Genomic DNA, 27,719 nt, shown 5'->3' with positions numbered 1-27,719 from the left:
ATCAATTTGTTCAAAGACGATAATACCCTTGGAATATAGTATCAAAGATCACGGTTATATATATATATATATATATATATATATATATATATATATATATATATATATATATTTATATATATATATATATATATATATATATCAATGTTTTAAAACCCGGGTTTTTAGTTGACCCGGGTGTGACGATGGGTTCACGGGTCAACCGGTTGAACCGCCGGGTCAACCCGATTTATGACTTCTATTTTCATATATTTTGCTTTTATGCATACTACATAGACATATAATACCAATAATTTGATGTCAAGAAAGTTTAATCTAAACCCAACAAACAATATAAACACAACAAACAACGAAATAGAGTATTAATAACATGTTATAGATCAATCTAAACATAACAAACAACCACATAAAGTATAAATAATAAAAGAAAACATAGTTGTAGACAAATCCAAACACGTTACGACCAAACCAAATCATGGATCTTGAGAAATTGGAGTATTATAAGCATCGATCTCGTGGTCACTTAGCAACTGAAATTCACTATCAACTTCATGATCAACATGGTCACCTTGTGATTCAGAAGCCGGTTCATGCTCTTGCTCATCAAGCATATTTTCCAAATCATCATAATTAAGTTCTCCTTCCCGCTCTTCTTCAACCACCCAAAATTCCGTCTTATCAATATTTTCATAGTCAACAGGATCGTAAGACCTCATATCAACCTTCAATCTACAAAAACATTCAAAAAAATCTCAAATATAACTTGGTCATTTTATAACATAGTATATCTTAGCAAAATACCATACCTATTTTGTAAACGCAAGTTGTAATGAACAAATACAAGATCATTTAGCCTTTGATGTTCCAATCTATTCCTCCGTTTCGTGTGAATCCTTTCAAATACACTCCAATTACGTTCGCAACCGGAAGAAGATGTCGTTTGACTTAATATTCTAATAGCAAACTTTTGCAAAACCGGAATATTTCCGCAAATAACTTCCACCACTCATCTACAAAAGATATAGTTAGAAAAAAAAATATATTAGAAAATATAATATTTTATATATAATAATGACACATCAAATTTAAATCATACCTGGACGAGTAAGATTACGAGAAGCAACGACACTGGATCTACCAAAGGTACCTTCAGCATCACGAAACCTGCTTAAATTCAATGTAATATTTAGCACGTCATCACCTTTAAAAGTCTTCTCAACCATTTCAAGAACGCCTTGAAACACCTCATTCTTCTGACAAAGATTTGCATGATCATATTGAAAAACGGGATTCAACCAATAAGCTGCATGATCATTATGTTAGTGTAAGGCCTATATAATTCCTTCTTCTTCTTAAACAATTCCTTAATCCCTCTTCTTTCCCGACGCATTCCCTCGTAAACATAACCAATTGCAGGTTTTTCATCCGAATCACACAACCGCAAAAGCTTTAACAAAGGAGTCATTACTTTCACTGTAATCAAACAATTCTTCCAAAAGATTTCATTCAAGACAATCTGTTTACATTCAACCGCATTTCCCACTTTCAACATCTTCTTAAACTCATTAGATATGACCATTGCTTGTAAATCTTCTTTATGGTCATACAAACTTTGCAATGCAATGAACACGGTACCAAACCGAGTAGCACCTGGACGGATAATTTCTTTCCAACCGGGTCTTTTTCTTAACCAATTCAAGGGCCACTTATGATTATAAACAAAAATAGTAACCCTTGATGCAAGATTGACCAAACTTTTCACATTATCCAATTCTGAAAGATCCTTTAATACAAGATTAAGACAATGCGCTGCACATGGAGACCAAGTAATAGAAGGATATCTTTCACATAACTTAGTACTAACAAGCTTGTAATTAGCAACATTATCAGTTACCATTTGCACCGTATTTTTTTCTCCTACCATTTCAACAATCTCAGCAAACAAATTACATAAATTTGTAGCATTGCTCTCTATATCAGATGCATCAACAGATTTAAGAAATGATATCCCTTTCCGGCAATAAACCAAGAAATTAATCAAATGTTGTTGTGAAACATCCCTCCACCCATCATTCATAATTGTGCAACCCGTATCAACCCATTGACTTCTTAACGAATCAATTATCATAGAAACGGAGTTTTTTGCATCTGTCAATAAATTAACCCTCAGATCATGATAATTAGGTGCTTTGTACCCATAACCAATACTTGCTATTTTATCTACCATATGTTGAAAAAAGGAGAGTTGCAAGCATTCATAGGTATACATGCATCATAAAACCACATAGCAATAGCTAAATCCACATCATGTATTTTTGCCTTACTTTGCGTTGTAGATTTGATAGTGGTTTGGGAAGGATCATTTATACCTTTGGTAAAAAATGGATGCAAGTTTGAAGTAGATTTCCTTTTTCCCTTTTTCACAGTTGAAATTTCTGCTTCCTCCATCTCTTCATCATCATCCAAGATAGTAACACTAGTGGTACGTTTTTCTTTTTCTTTTTGAGCGGTCTTTTTCAATTTCCCTTGCATAGTAAACCACACTTCTGGACTAACTTTTGGGAATGTTGCTACCTCACCTTTAACACTAGCAAGATGTTTCTTAACCTTGTTTATTCCACCACCACCTATAAATTTTTGACAAAAGTTACATATCCATGCCTTTTTCCCCTTCTCATCAACGACTTGAGTAACATGTTCCCATGCTATATCTGTCTTTGTTCGTACATTTGATTGAACCGAAGAATGGGATTGAGCTTGAGATTGTGCTTGTAATGGTTCTTCTTCCCTTGATTCCAAATGTAATGTTACAATAAAAACCTTGAAACAATAAATGAACTATAATTGATAATTAACAATAAATAAACTAACAAAATAACAGCGCCTATCACACTTGGTTAGCAGGAAGAATGGAAGCCATAGAAGAATTGATATATGATATGCATACAACCAAATCTATTCATATAACTCATATAGTGTTGTGAAATGGCTGAATTGATTTGATATAAATGGGACAAAGCTGAAAGTGGGGTTCATTAAATCCTAAAATGCCATTGGAATGGAAAATATGATTACACGATAAGTATAGTTCTTTATTTTTTATCATATTATTTAATGAAGCCATTCTCATTTGTTGAAGCAATCGTAACAAAACCTTAACTAACATAGAAAGAACAAAAAGAAAAAGAAAAAAAGATTATGTTTATTATGCCCCTGTACGTGAAATGAAAAGAAAAGAAAGAAAAGAAGGAAATAAATAGAGCAGTTGGGCCATTCTCATTAGGAGAATAATGGGGATAGATTCAAGAGTTCTAAATCAAATTAAATAAAATTAAAAAGAAACAAAAAAAAGAAGCAAAACAATGTTCATGTGTTTGTCATTGAGCATTTGGGTCTCTAATCTATCACTTGATTTCGATGTAGAAGGAAAAAAAGTCGTTGTTTTCATAACAACTAACAACAATTGCAGGAAAAAAAACTCACCTGGAGAAGAATGGAAGTTGCCGGAGAATAACCTTCGCAGTTGGAAGTCGTTGCCTTCTTTCAGTCGCCGGAGAATTGCAGCGGATGCCTTCTTTCAGTCGCCGGAGATTTGCAGCCGATGCCTTCCTTCGGTCGCTGCTTTCGTTTCCCAGAGAAGAGAAGAGAAGAACGGCGTTTGTTACTTAGTTTTGAGGCCTGGAGCAGCGATACCCACTTAATTATCCAAGCCCTAAAAAACGGGCCAATCCGGTTTTTTACCGGTTCAAATTACCCGGTTCAACCACGGTTCGTGGTAAACCCGGCCGGTTCGATCCGGTCGTTATTTCTACAAAAACCCGGTCTTAATTGACCCGTCTTCTCACCCGGGTCACGGTCCAACCGGTTCAACCGGCCGGGTCGACCCGGGTTTTAAAACATTGATATATATATATATATATATATATATATATATATATATATATATATATATATATATATATATATTTACAAGTAAATCCCGCTATTACAAAACTGATTTTTTGCGCGAGTTTTTTAAAATAGGATGGCGTCTGTTTAATAATTCTCGACCCCAATGGTCATAAAATAATTTCCAAGATTGTTTCCATGATGGTTTACTCAAGACGAGTCACAATTGTAAATCAATCTTCACACAGAAACGTCGGTTTTACATAGAAATAGTGACAAGTAGTGTCATGGTCGAATACCCATCGCCAAATGTCATATCTTATAATGAGTTATTTTATTTTATTTTATATGTGCATTTTCATTGTCTCGGTTATATTGAAATTTGTGACATGAAATAACCCTTGAAAAATCTGTGATCGAAAACGATGGTCAAATTTCATCTTTTATAACAGAGTTGATATATATATATATATATATATATATATATATATATATATATATATATATATATATATATATATATATATATATATATATATCTTGTGTCGGCTATTAAGTGAGACATAAAGACATCAGGTAATAAACTTAAATTTTAAGTGACTAAAATCTTATATTGAAATTTGTTACTTGAAAAAACTCGGAATAAGTAGTGTGAAGGTCGGAATTGGTGGCCAAATGTCATGTTTTATAACATGTGTTTTTTATTTGTGTAACACTATAAATTTTCAAATAAAATTTTCATTTTTAAAACCACAGAAAACACCATTTCACATTTCTCAAACCCAAATGTATAAGTTGTTCAAAACACAAGACAATAAAATGTTTAACAATATCCCAAAAATCCTCGAAAACATAATCTCTAGCTTGTGTGTAAAATCATGTTGGTGCCTTCCAGCGATCCTGAGAGGTACCTGAAACACATTTAACACAACACAGTAAGCACGCAAATTAGTGAGTTCCCAAAATACCACACATAAATAATTAGCCTCTCATGGCTATATCTCGATAAGGACCCTCCGATCATGTGTCTCAGTGAAGACCCTCCGGTCTTACAATCTGGGTTGGACCTTCCAGTCTGGTATCTCAATGAGGACCCTCTGGTCTGACAACTCAGTTTAGCCCTCCGGTCCTAACTCAATAAGGCACATAATAATATACAACATAAATCACAAAGACAAAATGCATGATATCACATAACTCAGTATAAGCACATAAGACCCTCCGATTAATAACTCAAATAAGACCCTCCGTCACACAACATTACCACTCAGGTAAGTATAGTGAGAAGACTCACATTGTAAGTAAGCAAGTAGGTCTCGTACTCAACGATCAGTCTAGACTCCGCCTACATACCATAATCGTCTCTAATTAGCAATTTATAACAACGACTCCATAGATGTTAACTTAAACCCTTTACTAATTCTTGGAAAGGGTGAAAGACCATTCTACCCCACCATGGTCTCCTGGGTCCATCACTTGACCAAAGCCTAAAAGTCAACGAAAGTTAACCCTCAAGTCAACAGTCTATGTTGACCCAATTCTTCAAGTGCATCTATGCTACTCGTCAAGTTCCTTTATTTCTATGAAATATCGGGAAACTCCAACTCAACTCGCCGAGTTGTCTCACCAACTCACCGAGTTTGTAACGCGTCCAGACTATTGGGGAAAACCCTAACCAACTCGTCGAGTCCCTTCAAACCATTCTCTCGATTAGACACTTTTCAGCAAAATGCTTTGGATCTATGTTTTCTCTAATTATACATGCAATTTGATTTTCCAAAGCATTATCCTAACTAGCATACAAAGCATGGGTACGAGAATAACAAAAAACTAGTTAGATGACTTACCTTTTCTAATAGCTTGTTAACTTGGTCCTTTGAGAGTCTAGCACCCCAAATGTGATGCCTCAAATTGTTCACAAAACACCACCAACAATGGAGGACTTGAGAGAGAGCTACTTGCACAAAAAACGGCTCTTATGAACTCTTTGAACCACTAGTGCTGATTTTAGGAGCTAAGGGGATTCTTATATATTGTGGTAAAGTCTACGGTTACATCCATGTAATCCCTAATGGATATGGCCTTTCATATTACTTAGGATCCATGGGTTAAACCTCCATGGACTATCCATGGACTACCATATTGGTTTCCCCATCCTAAATAACCATAGGATTACACTATAAGAGTCATTGATTTACCGAATCAATCCCCGTACATTTAATTAGTCTCTTTTGATCACTAAATTAATTCCAAATTAATTCTTGATCAATACTAATTAAATAATATGATTTAATATTAATATATTGGAACTTATAATATATTAATAAATCATAAATAACCTCTTCTTAAAAGTCCATCCTTACAAATTGTTCCGGTGAAATGCAACCCAAATGGACCATGCTACTCTTGGGTCAAGTACATACCAATTATAGTTATGGACTTAGTCACCTTAACCAATAGTCTCCTACTTGGATAAGTCTAATAACTATAGCTTTCAATACGACTTCAGGAACCGACTAGCAATCGTAGCTCTTAAAAGCCTCTGTTAAACTCTGACATGCCATGTAGATAAGGGATCATATAATCCTTTGTTCTTCAAGATATCAGCTGGAAAAATACATGGAACAACGTCATACTTATTGTCCAACAATTTGTTTCTCGATTTTCCGATTTGTTTGACATAGAACTTAATCGAACACATCAATTGAGTTCTGACCGGGCCCATCACATAAGTAAAAAAAAACATCTAGGGGCCCAAGTTATCGCTTTTAATCCTCCAAGGACTAAAAGGAACAGATAAACTTCGACAGTATATGTTTGTACTAACTACTTGTTAAATCATACACAATAATCGTTTTATAACATCAAGTTGCTAATGCGGTTTCGCAATATCAATGTGCAACCAACTCATAGTTATATATCTTGGTTTGAAGACATATATGATATTATCGTCTCACGATCACTCGAGATAAATTCCATGAAGTGATATAAGTGAGTGTGAGTTTAATCTAATACTCAGACCTTATGAGCACTCATGAATGTTGTAGCAAACTTTGCTATGTCTAATACAATTCAGAAAATCTACAAGCCAAATTCATGAGACTCTTGCCTCAATACCTACTTCCAAAGTATGATCGACTGTGGACAGTTTGAATAATATAATTATTCTGGAAGTCAAAACATGAAAAATGAAACAATAGTAAATGATTGACACAAGATAGTAACATTACTTATAAATAAAAAACACCTTTTATTTAAACATCAAATGTGAATTACATTTCGACTATTACAAGTTTCTAAACAGCGCTCTAATCATTAAAACTAATATCATCCTTCAGCCTGATGCGCCTCGCATGATGTAAGTGCTTAACCCTACTCAGTCCCTTCGTGAGGGGATCTGCTAGGTTCTCCTTTGACGATACCCTCTTTGCTACGAGGAGTCGTTCTTTTATTTGATGTATTATGAAGTGATATTTTATATCGATGTGCCTAGATCTGCCATGATCCCTTGGTTCCTGGGCTAAAGAAATCTCACTCTCACTGTCACAGAAAATCTCCATAGGCTCCTTTATAGTTGGTACAACTCTAAGATCTCTGATGATGTTTTTTAGCCATATTGCCTCCTTCGCCGCTTCGCTTGCATTTTATGTACTCTGATTCGAACGTTGAATCAACTACTATCTACTGATTTGAACTTTTCCAAGTTATTGCTCCTACATTCAGGGTAAAAACCCAACCCGACTGAGAGCAAAAATTATCTCTGTTGGTTTGAAAGCTGGCATCACTATACCTTGTTACTCTCAAGTCATCACTCCCACCGAGGGTAAGGACACAATCCTTAGTCGTCCGTAGGTACTTGAGAATGTTCTTTACCGCAGTCCAATGAGCCTTACCCGAATTCCCTTGATATCTGCTGACCATGCTCAAAGCAAAGGCCACATCAGGGCGAGTACAAGTCGTAGCATACATGATCGAACCAACTGTGGAAGCATATGGTACTGGACTCATCTCAGCTATCTCAGCCCTTGTACTCGGACTCTGAGTTTTACTCAGTTTGGTATTACCTTGGATGGGTAAGTCACCTTTCTTGCAATCGATCATGTTGAACCTTTTCAACACCTTTTCCAAGTAGGTAGTTTGACTAAGTCTAATTAGTCTTTTACTTATCTGAGGTCCTTCATAGAGAAACACTTCCCAAGCCAAGACTTAACCTCCTACAAGGTTGGGATGTCATTTCCTATGAGATGTATGTCATCCACATACAACACCAAAAAGCTAATTGTACTCCTACTAGCCTTGACATACACACATGACTCATCCTCGCTTCTCGAAAAATCAAACTCTTTGACTTTCTCATCGAAACAAATATTCCATCTGCAATATGCTTTTTTCAATCCATAAATGAATTTATCAAGCTTACACACTCTATTAGGATACTTTGGATTGACAAAACCCTCTGGCTGACTCATGTAAACATCGTCAGCCAACTTTCTAGTAAGGAAAGCGGTTTTGACATCCATTTACCATATTTTATAATCATGAAATGCATCTATGACTAGCATAACCCTAATAGACTTAATATTCACCACTGGCGAGAAGGTATCATCATAGTCAACTCCCGGAGTTTGAGTAAATCCCTTTGCAACTAGTCATGCCTTATATGTGTGTACTTTCCCGTCCATGTTGGTCTTCTTCTTGAAGATCCATTTGCACCCGACTGTCTTACGACCCGGTACATTGTTAACCAAGTTCCAAACGTGATTGTGATACATGGACTGAATCTCGTTGTCCATAGCCTCTTTCCATTTAGCGGACTCGAGTCCTCCCATGGCTTCCTTGTAGTTGTTAGGTTCATCTAAATTTATCAGTGTGCTATCACTGATAAATGTATCACCCTTATATGTTATATGGAAACCACATAACACGGGTGGAACCGTAATTCTACTGGAACGCTTAGTGGTACAGAATCATCAATCGAGTCTACAAGAGTTTCCTCCTCAGGTTGATTGCTAGTGTTTGAGGTTCCTTCACCGCTTGACTCTTGAAGCTCTTCAAGGTCAAGTTGCCTCCCATTGTATCCTTGGCCTATGAGTTCTCTCTCGCGAAGACTCCTCTCCTCGCAATGAAGACAATGTTGTCACTCGGTCTGTAGAAGAGATAACCAAAGGATTTATGTGGGTAGCCGATGAAAATACACCACTCACTACAAGGTTCGATCTTTTTGTGAGTCTCGCGTCTCACGAAAGCATCGCAATCCCAAACCTTGATGTGTGCTAATGAGGGAACCTTCCATGTCCAGATCTCGCGAGGTGTTTTGGCAACCTTCTTAGTTGGGACTAGATTAAGGATGTGGGCGGTAGTCTCTAAGGCATACCCCCATAATGAAATAGGTAACAAAGCTAGACTCATCATGGAACGAACCATGTCCAACAAGGTTCGGTTGCGCCTCTCAGCCACACCATTAAGTTGTGGTGTCCTAGGTGGTGTCAATTGTGAAACAATTCCACATTCCTTTAGATAGGCTTGGAACTCGATACTAAGATACTCACTACCCTGATCAGATCGTAGCATCTTTATCTTCCTGCCCATCTGATTCTTCACTTGTTGTTTAAACTCTTTCAATCTCTCAAAGGTTTCTGACTAATGTTTGATTAAGTATATATAGCCATATCTGATGTAATCATCAATAAAAGTCACATAGAAGCGGTTAGTATCCCTTGTGGCGGTTCTGAAAGGTCCACACACATTGGTGTGTATGAGATCCAACAAAACTTCACCTCTTTCACAAGTACTGGCGAAGGGTGACTTGGTCATCTTTCCAAGTAAACTAGATTTGCATGTCTCATTCGACCTTAAGTCAAATAACTCCAAAACACCAGCCTTTTGGAGTTGCCCTATGCGCTACTTGCTGAAATGCCGAAGACGCCAATGCCACAAGCATGCCTTATCGAAATCATTGGAAGAATCAATGTGCAATACATTATTTCCTAAGTTCTCTACAACCATCACAATTTCATATACACCATTACAAGTTAATGCTTTAAAATAAAAAAAAACATTATAAAAAGCATTAATAGCACCAATTTTATTATCAAATGAAAAACTAAAACCTTGTTTGTACAAACCATGAAAGGAAATAATATTTATTGCCATTTCAGATGAGTAGCAACAATTATTCAAATCTAATTCTAACCCACTACTAAGCAATGAAGAATAAACTCTAATTGTGGTGACAGGTGAAACCTTCCTATTCCCCTTGATCAAGTTTATCTTCCCGTGCTCCACATCCTTACTTCTTCTTAGTCCCTACAAATCAGAACAAATGTGAAATCTGCAACCTGTATCAGAGACCCAAGAAAAAGAATGTGATGAGTTATTAGATAGAATAGTATAAATACCTATATCGATGGCCTTAACTTTCCCATCTTTGACATCCTGCAGGTATTTGGGGCAACTTTGCTTTCCAGTGCCCTTTCTCATAACAATAGAAACACTCTGCTTCCTTAGGAATGGTAAATGTGACATCCCCAAAATTTCGGCCAGAAAAGACCGTTTTCATTTATGCTTTTTAAACATTTTCAGAGTAAATCCTTTTGATTTTAAAAGAGATGCGGAATTTGTTCCCAAAAACAAAACATGATAAAATAGATCTTTTATTAAATCATTTCATAAAGAAATATAATTTCATTTTATAATCAAAATCAGGATGTCATGTTCCGATACAGACCATAAAGCATAAACGATAACATTACAAGTCATTCAACAAATATATACATATACGACTTGTAAACAAAACAACTCGATGATTCATCCATCTTATGCCCTTGCACCAATTCCTGTAATACAAATAAACTGAGTGGGTCAAGCTTGGGTGCCTGGTGAGCATGTAGGGTTTTCAAACCACAATAAATAATTATATTTAATTCAACAATCAACAATAACCCGATTACCCATTCCCGTTATCCTCACTTTACGTCCCTAAAACAATATCTATTATAAGGGACCTAATCTAGGATTTTCATCGGGACGGACGTTACTGCAAAGGGGCTTCCTTAGCAATAAATATCCTAAAGGCAACCATGAGGGGTATAGAGTACACCGGTGAGCACGTCGTTCACAATACCTATAGGTTATGAGCCTGCTAGTGTTCCACAGGACTGTCTAGAATAGTCCTTGGTCGTCATCCATACTCTGCTGAATGACTAGAATAACACCAACAACATCGAGGCCTCTCATCTGTTTATTACACACCAACTATCTACCCATGTTCTACCCAACATACTAGTAGATAAAAATATACATTTTTATACATAGTTTAAAACCTGTATAGCATGCTCGATCAATTCCACATAACAGACGAGGCACACACACATAATACGTATTTCATAGAGAATATATCAGATCTATGAGATAGAAGAAAGTGAATATACATTCACACATATAATCAATAAAGTATACACGTAACACGTATTTCGTATGAAATACTTCATAATAATGTGTTAGAAGAAAATGACTACACACTCACTTGATCAGAAGATAATCGGGCATCACTATGGCTTGCAGAAGTAGTGTTTCTCCATAGATCTGGAAGATCTTCACAAAAACCGGGCTCCTCGCGGGCAGGGCTTCGGCTCGAAAATCTCACTTCTCGGGATCCTCGGGGCTTCAGAACTTGCTTCGTGGCTCGGGAATGATACCGGGGCTTTGGGATATGATTGGCATGCAAATCGAGGCAAAAACTAGAGACAAGAAAGAGTTTGAACAAGAGAAAATGGTTGATCTCGGTTTCTATTTATAGGCTGCTGGGTCTGGGATTATGCTGGGCGTAATTTCTAATTACGCTGGGCGTAATCTCCAAGTACACTGGGGGTAATTTAGTTACGCTGGGCGTACTTCGACGTCACTGCGTGTGTCAATTGGTGGCACTCAAGTATTGGTTAGACAAGTTGCACCCCTCTGAGTACGCTGGGCGTACTCAAATTACGCTCGGCATAATTTGACTCGTCAAACTTCTAAATTGCATTACGAGCTCCGTTTTCGACGTTGTTTATATCCACGCGTAGGTCAGACCATTCTCTACAACTTTCATTTGGACTCCGTCGGCTAATTTTGAATTTTTTTTATTATTTATTTTTAGAAGGCCGGGACAGAAAAACTTTGTTATAAATTCATAACTTCTTCGTCCGACGTCCGTTATCGCCTAACTTTTCATCGTTTCGCTACTAACAACGAGATCTTTGATTCTCGTTTAGATTGTATCGGCTAAAAACCGCTCGATCTCAAATTGAGTATTCGGGCTGCATACTGCCAAGTCGAAACTTTAGATAATCATAACTTCCTCATACGAAGTCAGATTTGGGCGTTCTATATATATTTGGAAACCTCGTTTCGGCCACTACAACTTTATGCAAAGATATCGAGTTTATTTTACACTTAAATTGTGACGCTCATTTTATTCTTAATTCATTACATTATAATAATTAAGAAAATACACACATAATTCACATAATTCACAAATAATACATTTTTATTATTTCAAATTGGGTTACAAAGGTTAACCTAGACTATTACATTGCTAAAAAATGGCAAGCCCAGAAACACGGGCGTTACAATTCTCCCCACCTTAGAATGATTCCGTCCCCGGAATCACACATCAACAAACAAATGCGGATAGCGACCCATCATGTCACTCTCCGTCTCCCAGGTGAGATTTGGCCCATTCGTGTGTTTCCAACGGACAAGCACTAACTCAACCATCTTACGTCGCACCTTCGTAGTCTTTCGGTCAACGATTGCCTCTGGTTCTTCAATTAACCTTTTGTTTTCATCAATTCTTAACTCTAAAAGTGGAATCATGTCGGGAACTTCTCCCGTTAACTTCCTCAAGTAACACACATGAAAAGTGTTATAAATTCCATTCAATTCTTTGGGTAGTTCGAGCTTGTAAGCTTGGTTCCTAATTCTATGAAGAACTTTAAACGGTCCAATAAACCTTGGACTTAACTTTCCCCTTTTTCCAAATCTTATAAGTCCCTTCCACGGAGGGACTTTAAGCAAAACCGAATCTCCAACTTCAAAAGCCATCGGTCTTCGCTTTTTGTCAGCATAGCTCTTTTGACGGTCCTGAGCAGCTAACATTCTTTCCCTAATTATTTTCAACTTTTCAGTAGTTTGATGGACTATCTTTGGTCCCATAAACTGTTTTTCCCCAGCCTCAAGCCAACAAGACGGCATACGACACTTCTGTCCGTACAAAGCTTGATAAGGTGTCATCTTAATGCTCGAGTGGAAACTATTATTATCGGAAAATTCTAGCAACGGTAAATGCTCATCCCAATTACCTTGGAATTCTAGGGTACCTGCTCTCAGTATATCTTCAAGTGTTTGTATCGTCCGTTCGCTTTGACCATCAGTCTGCGGATGGTAAGCTGTACTTAAACACAACTTGGTACCCAGTTCCTCTTGTAGACTTTTCCAAAATCGTGAGGTGAAACGACTGTCACGATCTGACACAATCGTTAACGGAACACCGTGAAGCCCCACAATTTCCTTTACGTAAGAATTCACAAGCTTTTCCATAGACCATTCTCAGTGGCTGCTATGAAATGTGCACTCTTAGTGAATCGATCAACGACCACCCAAATCATGTCGTGACCACTTTTTGTTCTGGGTAGTTTAGTGACAAAATCCATCGTGATGTCCTCCCAATTGCCCATAGGCATAGGAAAAGGTTCTAAACTCCCGTATGGTTTCTGATGTTGTGCCTTGAATCTTGCACAGGTCACACACTCCGCCACATTCTTCGCAACATCAAACTTCATCGTCGGCCACCAGTAATAGGGTTTCAGGTCCCTATACATCTTTGTGCTACCGAGATGAAAGGAGTACATGCTTTTGTGAGCTTCTTCCATCAGAAGATCTCTTATTCCTCCTAACTTAGGTACCCAAATCCGATATTGGAACACCTTCAGTCCATACCAACTGTGACATCCCCAAAATCTCGGCCAGAAAAGAACGTTTTCATTTATGCTTTTTAAACATTTTCAGAGTAAATCCTTTTGATTTTAAAAGAGGTGCGGAATTTGTTCCCAAAAACAAAACATGATAAAATAGATCTTTTATTAAATCATTTCATAAAAAAAATATAATTTCATTTCATAATCAAAATCGGGATGTCATGTTCTGATACAAACGATAAAGCATAAACGATAACATTACAAGTCATTCAACAAATATATACATATACAGACTTGTAAACAAAATAACTCGATGATTCATCCATCTTATTCCCTTGCGCCACTTCCTGTAATACAAATAAACTAAGTGGGTCAGGCTTGGGAGCCTGGTGAGCATGTAGGGTTTTCAACCCACAATAAATAATTATATTTAATTCAACAATCAACAATAACCCGATTACCCATTCCCGTTATCCTCACTTTACGTCCCTAAAACATAATCTATTATAAGGGACCTAATCTAGGATTTTCATCGGGACAGACGTTACTGCGAAGGGGCTTCCTTAGCAATAAATATCCTAAAGGCAACCATGAGGGGGATAGAGTACACCGGTGAGCACGTCGTTCACAACACCTATAGGTTATGAGCCTGCTAGTGTTCCACAGGACTGTCTAGAATAGTCCGCGGTTGTCATCCATACTCTGCTGAATGACTAGAATTACACCAACAACATGGAGGCCTCTCATCTGTTTATTACACACCAACTATCTACCAATGTTCTACCCAACATATTAGTAGATAAAAATATACATTTTTATACATAGTTTAAAACCTGTATAGCATGCTCGATCAATACATTTTTCCAGATAACAGATGAGGCACACACATAACACGTATTTCATAGAGAATAAATCAGATCTATGAGATAGAAGAAAGTGAATATACATTCACACATATAATCAATAAAGTATACACGTAAACACGTATTTCGTATAAAATACTACATAATAATGTGTTAGAAGAAAATGACTATACACTCACTTGATCAGAAGATGATTGGGCATCACTACGGCTTGCAGAAGTAGTGTTTCTCCGTAGATCTGGAAGATCTTCTCAAAAACCGGGCTCCTCGCGGGCAGGGCTTCGGCTCGAAAATCTCACTTCTCGGGATCCTCGGGGCTTCAGAACTTGCTTCGGGGCTCGGGAATAATACCGGGGCTTTGGGATATGATTGGCATGCAAATTGAGGCAAAAACTAGAGAGAAGAAAGAGTTTGAACAAGATAAAATGGCTGATCTTGGGTTCTATTTATAGGCTGCTGGGTTTGGGATTACATTGGGCGTAATTTCTAATTACGCGGGGCATACTCAGTACGTTGGGCGTAATCTCCAAGTACACTGGGCGTTATATGGTTATGTTGGGCGTACTTTGACGTCACTACGTGCGTCAATTGGTGGCACTCGGGTATTGGTCAGACAAGTTGCACCCCTCTGAGTACGCTGGGCGTACTCAAATTACGCTCGGCATAATTTGACTTGTCAAACTTCTAAATTGCGTAACTTTCGCATATGAGCTCTGTTTTCGACGTTCTTTATATCCACGCGTAGGTCAGACCATACTCTACAACTTTCATTTAGACTCCGTCGGCTAATTTTGACTTTTATTTTTATTTTTTATTTTTAGAAGGCCGGGACAGAAAAAATTTGTTATAAATTCATAACTTCTTCGTCTGACGTCCGTTATCGCCTAACTTTTCATCGTTTCGCTACTAACAACGAGATATTCGATTCTCATTTAGATTGTTTCGGCTAAAAACCGCTCGATCTCAAATTAAGTATTCGGGCTGCATACTGCCAAGTCGAAACTTCAGAAAAACATAATTCACATAATTCACAAATAATACATTTTTATTATTTCAAATTGGGTTACAAAGGTTAACCTAGACTATTACATTGCTAAAAAATGGGAAGCCCAGAAACACGGGCGTTACAGTAAAGGGAGCAACAGAACCAGCCTTGGTCCCACTTGAAGAGGATCCATCAAGAGACTTTCCCTTGCGGCTCTTAGAGGGAGCCTTCCTCTTCTTCCCTTTCCTATGTCCAATTGCCACGAGAGGGGCAGTAGCTATAGGAGTAGAAATAAATTTACCTTTGAGACTACTTTCAGCAGTCCTCAAAAGGCCTTGAAGCTTGCTAAGTGTGACCTCCTTCTTGTTCATATGATGGGTCATACGAAAGCCTTCATAACATGGAGTTAAGGATTGTAGAATGATATATATGGCCAAATCCTCATCGAAGTTCACATTTAACTTCAGCAAGCAGTCCACAAATCTTTGCATTTTATGCAAGTGTCCCTTGGTGGGTTCACCATCATTCATCTTTGTTGTCATCATGGATGCGATAATTTCCTACCTCTCTTGACGAGCACTCTGATGGTATCTTTACATCAAGTCGTGGTGCATGTCAAAAGGGCAGAAGTCCTCATAGGAATTTTGGAGTTAAGCTGTCATGGTGGCTAACATGATACAAGACACCCTGGTGGCATCCTTCTCATGAGTCCTGAACTCAACGATCTCCTTAGGAGTAGCATACAACTCATCGATTTCCTAAAGCTCCTTATCGATGATATATTCCTTGTCTTCATAGTGAGTGACCATCTTGATGTTCCCAATCCAGTCATTGAAGTTGGTACCATCAAAGATGAATCTCCCACACAAGTTGATGAGAGAGAAGGAGCCAGTAGGGTTTGATCCAGAAGTAGTGTTGGAAGACATCTGAAAAATAAAGACAAAGTTTAGATTAGATAATAATCCTTAATATAACAGTCAAAATGAAACATTAAGGGTAGGACCCAACACAATATTTTACAATTTGTAAGAGGGGTGTCGTAGTCCAGATGCAATATATTTGAAGGTAGGTAAATGACGCTTTACCAATTACCACCATGAAAAAACGAAATTGATTATTAAGTTTTAATTGGATTGAAATTCCTAGATTCCTTTAAGATTCATTGAACTTTTCAATGACATGTTTAAATGTTGATTATGCCCTTCAAGTTTGTGACTAGGATACTGAGGATCACAAATAAGGTGTGAATAACCATGCAAATGTGCTTGGTACACTTGATGTCATTTATTACCTAATGAATGTGCCGGTTAACCACACACACTCCATCAATCTTTAATAAACATCAAGCTACACTTTGCTACCCTTACTAGTCAAAGTTAATATGCCGGTTAACCACACATGCTCCATTAACGACCTCGCAAGGTGCAAAGTGCAATTTCATGGATTAGCATCAATTTCACATTTTTCCTGAAGTAACTAAGATTGGGAATTTAATAAAACATTTAGTTACTTTATAATTTGCATTATACTTTTAACGAGAATTAATGTCCTATCCTACCCATTCGGTTGACGACCCTTCACCAGTCAAGGAAGCGGTGTGTGAGAGTGGGCACCCATTAAACCACCATTTTATAGGCAGTAACCTTATACCCCCCTTATAGATCGGCTTCGTGAATGAGACCTACTAACGGTAAGACTGACTTGTCTTATATATATATATATATATATATATATATATATATATATATATATATATATATATATATATATATATATATATATATAATTATTAAACATTTAATATTATAATAGTATAAGAGTTGAATTTTAATCTATTAAAATTCTAGGATTTGGAATTAAAGTAATCATAAGAGTGACTTTACAAATTCCTAAACTTGAGGGTAAGTTTTGAAACTCTTCAAAGCTTTTCATTTCCATAACTCATGAGTTTAATGACTTTTTAAAGAAAAGACTCTTCATTTTCCATAACATGAGGACAAGTTATGGAGTTGCATTAAAAGCATTTGGATCATTATTTTAATTAACACAATAATCAAATAATTTTTCCATGATCTAATTAAACTCATAAGAACAAGATAATTCCTATCAACAATCTTCCAGAAATTAGCCTAATCACATAAACTAATATAAATCTTGAAATTATGACAATTATCTTTTAATTGGACAAGCATGATCATTACCATATCAAAAAACAGATTTCATGGTTCAAAAACAGTTTAGGGTAATGATCCTAATCCAATTCTGGCCAAAAACTCAAAATTATGCACATAGGAGCACCAACTCGGCGAGTACATGAACTAGACTCGTCGGGTGGGTCAGTTTTTGAGTGGACTCGTTAAGTCATCCAGTGCACTCGACGAGTTCACCAGTCAGAAGGCAGAAAATTGATTTTTTCATCTTTGAAAACCAACAAGTATCAAGTATAATAGAAAACAATCCTAGTCTATGATACCATTGAAGGGTTTTGAGCACTCTAACAACCTTATGGTGCACATGCAATCCAAAATGCTTTTGATCTATGTTTTCTCTAATTATACATGAATTTTGATTTTCCAAAGCATTGTCCTAACTAGCGTACAAAGCATGGGTACGGGAATAACAAAAAAGTAGTTAGTAGACTTAACTTTTCTTGTATCTTGTTAACTTTGATCTTTTAGAGCCTAGCACCCCAAATGTGACGCCTCAAATGCTTCACAAAACACCACCAACAATGGAGGACTTGAGAGAGAGTGACATGCACAAAAAACGGCTCCTATAAACTCTTTGAACAACTAGTGCTGATTTTAGGAGCTAAGGGGCTTCTTATATATTCTGGCAAAGTCTATGGTTACATCCACGTAAACCCTAATGGACATCACCTTTCATATTACTTAGGATCCATGGGTTAAACATCCATGAACTATCCATGGACTACCATATTTGTTTAGCCCTTCCTAAATAACCATAGACCCACACTATAAGAATCATTGATTTACCAAATCAATCCCCATACATTTAATTAGTCACTTTTGATCACTAAATTAATTCCAAATTAATTCTCGATCAGTACAAATTACATAATATGATTGCATATTAATATATTAGGACTTATAATATATTAATAAATCATAAATAACCTCTTGTCAAAAGTCCATCCTTACAAATTGTTCCCCGGGAAATGCAACCCAAATGGACCATGCTACTCTCAGATCAAGTACATACCAATTATAGTTATGGATTTAGACACCTTCTCCAACAAAACTGAGGCACCATAATCTAGATCTAGCCTTCTAAGGCTAAAATACCACGTAAAGTTGCAAGCTTTACGTCCATTCATGGCATCTAGGGCTAAGTTGCCAACACAAAGCTCAACAAAGGGTTTACGGCATAACGGTTGGCCAAAGCTTGATAAAGCTTGAACCTTTAGGCCTAAAGGACAGTATTGTCCAGATCTGAAGTCTCATCTTCAAGGCATGATCAAACAACTAAATGACTCAAAGAGAAGACGGAAATAGGCATAAACTCTCTAACAGAGAGATCTAACAAACAATTGGTCAAGGTAATGCCTTTTTACCTTCAAAGGGATGCTACAACTCAATAAATTCCGGATCCAAAGCATCCTCCTCGTTCCAAGACCTCTACTCTTCAAGCTCCTTCAAATAATGCACAAAAACACACACTCTTCGCCTCTTTTTCTATCTATCTCTCTCTCTCTCTCTCTCTCCCTTAGATGATAACAACTCGATTAGGGTTTCTCTCAAGGTAGTAAGGTAATGACGGAGGTATGGTAAAGGACTTAAGGTCCTTTAAATAGGGTACAAGCCCTGAAAATTATGGTTTTCACACTCAGCTCCTACTCGTTGATTCAGGTCCTCCGACTCGTCGAGTAAACTCTAAAAACCACGCGGCTATCTCAATCGCTACTTGACGAGTTGGGATCCTCCAACTCGTTGAATTGCCTTGTCAAAATGAATATAAATTAATTAAATATTATACATGGGAGTCGATATGTTACAATTCTCCCCCACTAGAATCAGACTTCACCCTCGAAGTCATTTTCCGGAAACAGCTCTGGGTACTGCTCACATATCTCTGCCTCCGACTCCGAAGTCCACTCGGATCCCTTTTGATGTTGCCACTGAACCTGAACCAAGGGCACCACTTTATTCCTCAAGACGTTTACCTTCTTATCCAAAATTACCACCAACTTCTCAATGTAGTTCAGGAGATCATCAACCTGAATGTCCTCTAAAGCGACCATTGCCGCCTCGCCGGCTATACACTTCCTCAGTTGGGATACATGGAAGGTTTTATGAATCTGGCTCAAATCTACAGGCAGCTCTAGACGATAAGCCACCTTACCTACTGGAGCAATCACTCTGAAAGGACCAATGTATATAGGGCCCAACTTGCCCCGCTTCCTAAATCGGATCATCCCTTTCCATGGGGATACCTTCAGGAGGACAAGATCGCTGACCTGGAATTCTAGCTCGGAACGTCTCCGGTCTGCATAAGTTTTCTGACGACTCTGGGTCATCAGTAACCTCATCCTGACCTGTTGGATTTGCTTTGTCGTCTTGAGTATTATCTCAGTGCTCCCCATCACTATCTGCCCTACCTCTCCCTAAAAAATGGGAATCTGGCACCTCCTCCCGTACAAAAGCTCAAAAGGAGGCATACCGATACTGGAGTGATGGTTGTTATTGTATGAAAACTCAGCCAAGGGAAAGTAAGTGTCCCAACTTCATCCGAAGTGCATAACACATGCGTGTAGCATGTCCTCGAGCGTCTAAATCGTCCATTCGCTTCGCACGTCTGTCCGTGGGTGGTATGCGGTGTTGAAATGCAACCGGGTACCTAACTCCTCATGAAAATTCTTCCAGAACCTGGAAGTAAAATGAACATCCCGATTTGATACTATTGATATAGGCACCCCATGTTGTGCCACCATCTCTTTAAGATAGACCTCGGCTAATTTCGGCGCAGAAGAGCTCTCACTTATAGCAAGAAAGTGAGCATTCTTCGTCAACCGATCTACAATCACCCATATCACATTGACACCTCACGCAGTCCTCGGTAACATGGTAATAAAATCCATGGAGATTTTTTCCACTTCCATAGGGGAATCTCAAAAGGTTGCAACTGGCCATGGGGACGCTCGTGCTCTTCGTTGACCTGACGACAGGTTAAGCATCTCTCGACTACCCGTGCCACATCTCTCTTCATACAGGGCCAACAATAATCCTTTTTCAAGTCCAAATACATCTTGGTGGCCCCAGGATGGATCGAGAATCTCGACCTATGAGCCTCTCCATCAAAACACGTCGAGCTCCACCCGAATTGGTCACCCATATTCGACCACGAAAGGACATAAGCCCCCGACTATCAGTCTCAAACTCAAGAATCTGCCCAATCACCCGCTCTCTCTTACGATTCTTTGGTCTCATGGCCACCACTTGGGCATGTCGGATGGTATCTAAGACTAGAATGATCACCGTCATCGTCACACACACACACACATCTCGGATCGGAGCCCTCGATGTGCTATGACTCAGGGCATTGGCTACCAAATTAGCCTTGCCAGGGTGATACAAAATCTCGCAGTCATAGTCTTTCACTACATCCAGCCACCTGCTCTGTCTCATATTCAGGTTGGGCTAATCCATAAGGTACTTCGGGCTCTTATAGTTCGTTTATATGGTACATCGGACACCATAAAGAGAGTGGCGTCAAATCTTGAGGGCGAATACCACCGCCCCCAACTCCAAGTCATGGGTAGGATACCTCGTCTCGAGAGGCTTCAGCTGCCTCGACGCATATGATATCACATGAGCCATGTGCGTCAACACAGAACCCATACCAGATATAGATGCAACACAGTAGACTACAAAGTCCTCTACTCCCTCCGGAAGATCTAGCGTTGGAGCTTCGCACAATCTCTAGTGAAGAATCTCGAATGAAGCCCGGTGCTCAGGCCTCCAAACAAAAGTAACACCCTTCCTGGTTAATTTGGTGAGAGGAACAACAATTTTGGAGAAGATCTCTAATAAACCTTTGATAGTAACCCACCAGACCTAGAAAACTCCTGATCCCGGATGGGGATCTGGGCACCTCCCATCGCATAAGTGCCTCAATCTTAATCGGGTCGACCAAAATGTCATTGTGGTTAACGAGGTGTCCAAAAAACTGGACCTCTCATAACCAGAAATCACACTTGGAGAATTTGGCATAAAGCCTATCCATTCTCAACACCCCAAGAATATCCCGAAAATGCTCCTCGTGTTGTTCCCTAGACCTCTAGTACACCAAAATGTCATCGATGAACACAATCACCGTCCGATCCAACATGGGCCTGCACACCCGGTTCATGAGGTCCATGAACATTGTCGGTGCATTGGTGAGCCCGGAAGGCATCACCACCAACTCATAGTGCCCATAACGAGCCCGAAAGGCCATCTTCTGAATATCCTCCTCACAGACTCTCATCTGATGATACCTATATCTCAAATCATTCTTGGAAAACCAAGACACCCCCTGCAACTGATTAAACAATCGTTGATCCTCGGTAGTGGATAACAGTTCTTGACCGTCCGCTTGTTTAACTCCCGGTAGTCGATGCACATTCGGTGTGAACAATCCTTTTTCTTAACAAAAAGGATCGATGCTCCCCACGAAGAGGTACTCGGTCTAATGAAACCCTTCCCCAACAGCTCTTGGAGCTGCGAGGATAACTCATGCATCTCGGGCTGTGCAAGGCGATAAGGTGCCTTCGCAATAGGCGTTGCCACCTGAATCAGATCGATCTGGAACTCCACCTGCCTCTCAGGAGGCACACGCGATAATTCCTCGGGGAAAAATTAGGGAACTCACACACTACTAGAACATCAAAAATAGAACTCCGCCTCTCAGTGGCAACTCGCGTATCCATCACGTATGCTAAAAAGACCATGCACCCTTACTGTAGACTCTGCCTCGCCTTGGCGGCAGAGCAGAAAGCGGATTCCGATCTAATTCCCTCGCCATACACAGTAAGTACTCCCTTACTAAGGTCTCATATGGTCATCATCTGATGCTCACAGTCAGTCATGGCTCCAAACCGGCTCAACCAATCCATGCCACTATGAAATAGACATCACCCATCGCTATCGGCACCAGATCTATCGGAAACTCAACATAATCTCTAATACACATCCCTGGAATAAATCAGTGGAAAAAACTGCATGCTCATCGGCTATAAAAACCCTCAGATGTCGAGTTAACGCCTCACGTCTAACACTAATGTGACGACTAAAGGATAAGGACACGAAATATCGACTCACACCCAACTCAAATAACACCAAGGCAGACATAGAATTCACAAGAAAAGTACCTATATGCAACAGAGTATAAGGATAATCAAATCTCAAAATAACAGGAATAAAGAGATACATACCAGCAACAACATCATGTGTTGCACGGACCTCCTCTACAGTCAGCTGGAAAGCTCTCCCACGAGCACTCAGAGCCTCAGCCTTCCATGGCCGACCATCAGTAACACGCAAAGCAGTAGGAGCAGAAGCCTGAGCTAGTCTCTGGGTCAGCTGAGGACACTCGGCCTTCCGGTGGCCAGTATGCTTGCAATGAAAGTAAACCGAAAATCCCTTAGGGATGTCCTTCGCCATACGCCCCTCATTGCACATTTTTAGCAAATCCCTTATCAGCAAGATCCCTCATGACTCTTTCCGCACTTGCCACAAGTGCGGCCCTATTAGCCTCCTGCTCTCATATCAGTTGGCTTAGCGCACTTCATCACTGGTTGTGACTGCACCGGTCTCTTGTCCCTCTCCTGAGGCTCTCCCACTTCCCTGGTTTGAATCTCCAGCTCAATCTCCCTCCTCCTGGAATTGATTTGTAACTTAGCCAGTGTCCGATATGATGAGTTCGTCACGAACTCCTGAATATGTCTCCTCAAAATGCTCAAGTACCGGCTCACATGTGCCTGCTCAGTGGACATCTGCCCAGGGCAGAACAACGCCCTCTTATGAAATATCCTCATAATCTATGTCATTTTTTTCTGTCTTCTGCTTGAGAGACAAAAACTCCTACGCCAATCATTCCCTCTCCACCTGGGGAACATACTCGTCTCTGAACAACTGTGTAATCCTCGCCCAAGTCATTGCAGCATGATCTGCAAGACTGGAATCAACCGTCATGAACTTCCACCAGTCCTTCGCTCCCAAGCAAAGCTGGTTCAACAAAAATCGAACTCTCAAGTGCTCCGTTCATGAACATGTTAAGAAACACCCCTCAATGCTGCAGATCCATCTCATGGCAGAAATTGGATCTTGGGTCTCGTTAAACTATAGTGGCTTTGTGTTGCTGAACTCTTGGAACAACAACGAGTCACCCCATTGAGGCCTTGTATGTGACAACCCGATAGTTCAACTCTTTGTAAATGACCAAAAAGGGTCAAGTATTGTAACCACTTTTGAGTAATAAAATTTACTTTCATAATAAAATGTACAAATAATTCTATTTAATTTCCTTCTATGTTTAAATGTCTTTGAACCATGATCGTACGTGAAAAGAACGCCCAAATCCGACTTCATATAGCGAAGTTATGATTTTTCCAAGTTCGGCTTAGCAACAGACATCTAAAAACTCGAATCGGAGATCGAGCGACTTTTGGCCGGAATGACCTAAACGAGAATCGAAGGTCTCGACAATGGTATTCCAGCGGTAAAAAGTCTGGCAAAAACCGACATCAGATAAAGAAGTTATGAATTTTCAAAGAAATTCCTTAAACACGATGAGTTTATAATAAATAATAAAAAAATAATTTCGGAATTTGCCGACGGAGTCTAAACGAAAGTTGTAGAGCGTAGTCTCACCTACGCGTGGATATAAAGACCATCGAAAACGGAGTTCGTATGAAGAAGATATGAATTTTTGAAGTTTATTAAATAAATTAATTATTTATTTAAATCAAAATTCAGACATTATCCGAAGGGGAGTCAGCGTCCTCATCCGAGGTACGCGCTGCGTACCCCTGTACGCCCAGCATACCTGAGAGACTTGGCCTCTGATCGTCCACGTCGCCCTATCCGAGGCGTCCGACCCGTCCGACCCGTCCGAAGCATCCGACCCGTCCGACCCGCCGTCCCATCCGACCAGTCTCCCCAGCAACCCGTCCCATCCGACCCGCGTACCCAGCAACCCGTCCCATCCGAAGCCGAGGCAGTCGAGGCTTCGGTCATGCATGACGTACGCGTACGCGCTGCGTACGAGCGTACGCCCCGCGTACCGAGGCTGACCAGCCTTCCTATAAATAGGATGCGAGGGCTTCCGAGAAAAGGGCTCATTTCTCTCCTCTCTCTCACAATCTTGCCTCGTTTTCCGTGTCTGTTCAAACCCGAAGCTCTGGTCTTTTTGGCTCAAGTCCCGAGGGTCGATTTTACTCCCGAGATTCCCGAGATTCCCGAGGAAAATCCGTTTCCCGAGACGAAACTCTGCCCGGTTTCCCACCTCGCTATCTCCAAAACTTTCAAGTGAGTTTCATACCCCTTAATCAACCTTTTTAAATATTTTAAATGCTTTTATATGCTTTCAAGGGGGGGATTACAAGTAAAACACACGAGTATTATCGTGTGTTACATAAAGAAACTCTTTTATATGTTGTTATATATCCAAATCACATGCGATTTATAAACCTTTAAGGAACTTATATATATATATATATATATATATATATATATATATATATATATATATATATATATATATATATATATAACATATGTTAAAATAGTATTCTATCTTTTGAAATATAAATTTGTTGTAATGCATGTATAAACTAAACTTTTCTTAGATTATTCTTGTCTATCTTAGACTCTACACCAAAAATCTATGCTTTCATAAACAAGTGATTCTTTTTCTAGGTATTTCTAAACAAACAAGACACACTTTTTGAAAACTATAATAGGTATAGTTTTACGAACAGATTTCTAACTCTTATGTACTAGAAACATGAATTTCAAGAAGTTTACTTTCGTATACAAGAACAAAGTAACATTTTAACAAGTAAATCTGTTTTTAAACCACAGTTTTGTGAGACACTAACTTCATGTACGTTCGAGTACACATTTCATGTCCTGTATTATATACCAGAATCCCTTGAAGGGGGAGCATGGTGTTTGTGTATAGATCTATACGGGCTTGACAACCCGCGCCCTGACTGTTAGCTGCAGTCCACCGTTTGGGGTAACAAACGTCATAACATTCCAACGCCTGAAGAACGTTGTGTATAGGCATTCCGAGTCAATAGTATGGTTATAAAACTCACATGGGGTATTAAAAATGCATTGATTTACAAGGTTTTCAAACTCATTGGTTATTTTACACTTACATACATTTTGGAAACAAACATTGGTCTTGAGTGAAGGCTACTTTTATACTAGTAGAAAATATAGGAATTTCTAAACACAAACAAACAAAGATAAAACATTTCATTTCATTCAAACATTGTCACTTAAATACTTATGAAATTCACCAGCTTAAATGCTGATCTACTCTTTCAAAATTACTTGTATGTCCCAGGAAATCAGTAATTTCAGGTATTCATTACGCTTTTGATGAAGGGATGCTGCGACCCCAGTTTAATCTCGTATTTTTGACATCATATTGTAATTGAGTTTTGAACATGTAACTTTTGACAAATGTAAACTTTCAATTATATATATGATGGTTGTATTGTTTTCTTTACTATGTATTCATTTGTTACGTTACCACATGAAGTCATCCGCCCCCAAACGTTTCCGCCGTTCAGGTTTGGGGGTGTGACAGATTGGTATCAATGCAATGTTTATAGCGAACTAAGTATATCGAACCACATAAGATATACAAACTATAAATGCTTAAGGGACTAATATTCTCTGACAAAACAAATTTTCTTTTTACGCTTAAGCAGCATTTCGTTCAACTTAAATTGATAGTTCATTTAAGTACAATTACATGCATACAACAAATTATTTTCATGATATCTAACTATACAACAAGTATTTAGACAAGTTGACACTACGATTAAGACTCGATATATGTAATCTGATTTGGGACAAATATAGCGTGATCAACTATATTTGCCCGAGATTGGACCAACGTATATCGAGGAATGATCGTAGTAAGAAACAAGTCAAACCTTACCAAACCATTACAAGAATCAAACACAAGAATTAAAATACTATAGGAGTATTTGCGATCTAAACTAGTTTAACTTACATGTTTTGCATGTTCCGACTTTATTCAATTCTTATAACCCTATTTCTCGTACAGTCAAATGGCTGGATTTCACCACCCTGGCGACCCCTACTTTCCCAACCAAGGCAACGGAGGATGGATCGAAGATGATCCCGAAGAGGACGAGGAACCCATAGAAGTGGGTGATGACTCCGGTACCGACTTAGAGCCGGAAGTTATCGATCCACCACCCATTCAACCTCCCGTCTTCGTAAGGAACTTTCAAGGACCGACTCCCGTCTGGGGAAGTCACCTCCACCATTGGAGCCAACAGCAAAACCTACGCCCTCCCTACGGCATGTGCCGGGACTTCTATGATGTCCGCGGCGGAGGTTCAGCTGATCGAGCACTCCCGGTAATGGTGGGTAAGTTAGCCAATCAGTCCTATCAGTCTGGAGTTCAAGCGAGTCGACTCCGGGATGTCAACGTGGAAGTGCAGGTTCACACTTCTGACATCCGTAGGCTGGACAAGATACAAGACAATGCACAACTCCAAATCGAAGCATTTCAAGCGCAAGTGATTGCAGCCCTCGCTAAACTGAGGGAACAACAAGCCGCTTTTGATAGGCGTCTAATGGAGTCAAAGCAATCAGATGCGGAGTCAAGCTCCAAGCGCAACCTTCGACGCAAGTAGTGCTTGTCAAGGACTCAAATTTTGTTATAGCTTAGGACCTCGGCTAAAAGTCTTTAAATTTCTCGAACTTTGTAATCGGAGACCCTTATAGGGGTCAAATTTTCATGATCGTTGTAACAACT

The 27,719-nt window shown here is 39.0% G+C and overlaps 1 protein-coding gene across 1 annotated transcript; it reads right to left on the bottom strand.

Moving 5' to 3' along the window:
- Positions 1-473: 473 nt before the first annotated feature.
- Positions 474-23,371, bottom strand: LOC111921122 (uncharacterized). The gene is made up of 7 exons (XM_052766568.1): positions 23,125-23,371; positions 3,155-3,159; positions 2,370-2,838; positions 1,408-2,220; positions 1,097-1,303; positions 977-1,010; positions 474-729 (listed from the first exon to the last, which is right to left on the bottom strand). Exons 1-7 carry the CDS (start codon positions 23,369-23,371, stop codon positions 474-476), a joined length of 2,031 nt encoding a protein of 676 aa, XP_052622528.1.
- Positions 23,372-27,719: the final 4,348 nt, after the last annotated feature.

Source organism: Lactuca sativa, chromosome 8, assembly GCF_002870075.4.
Source record: "Lactuca sativa cultivar Salinas chromosome 8, Lsat_Salinas_v11, whole genome shotgun sequence".
Classification (NCBI taxonomy): domain Eukaryota; kingdom Viridiplantae; phylum Streptophyta; class Magnoliopsida; order Asterales; family Asteraceae; genus Lactuca; species Lactuca sativa.
Note: the sequence above shows the minus strand (reverse complement) of the source record. Positions and strands in the feature narration are given on the sequence as shown.

Excerpts from the sequence above, each read along its gene's own strand:
- LOC111921122 (XM_052766568.1), bottom strand. The coding sequence starts at position 23,371 with ATGTGCAATGAGGGGCGTATGGCGAAGGACATCCCTAAGGGATTTTCG. Across the intron at positions 1,304-1,407 it reads GGATGAAAAACCTGCAATTG|CTTATTGGTTGAATCCCGTT; the intron begins GTTATGTTTACG and ends ATGATCATGCAG. Across the intron at positions 1,011-1,096 it reads TCGTAATCTTACTCGTCCAG|ATGAGTGGTGGAAGTTATTT; the intron begins GTATGATTTAAA and ends TATCTTTTGTAG.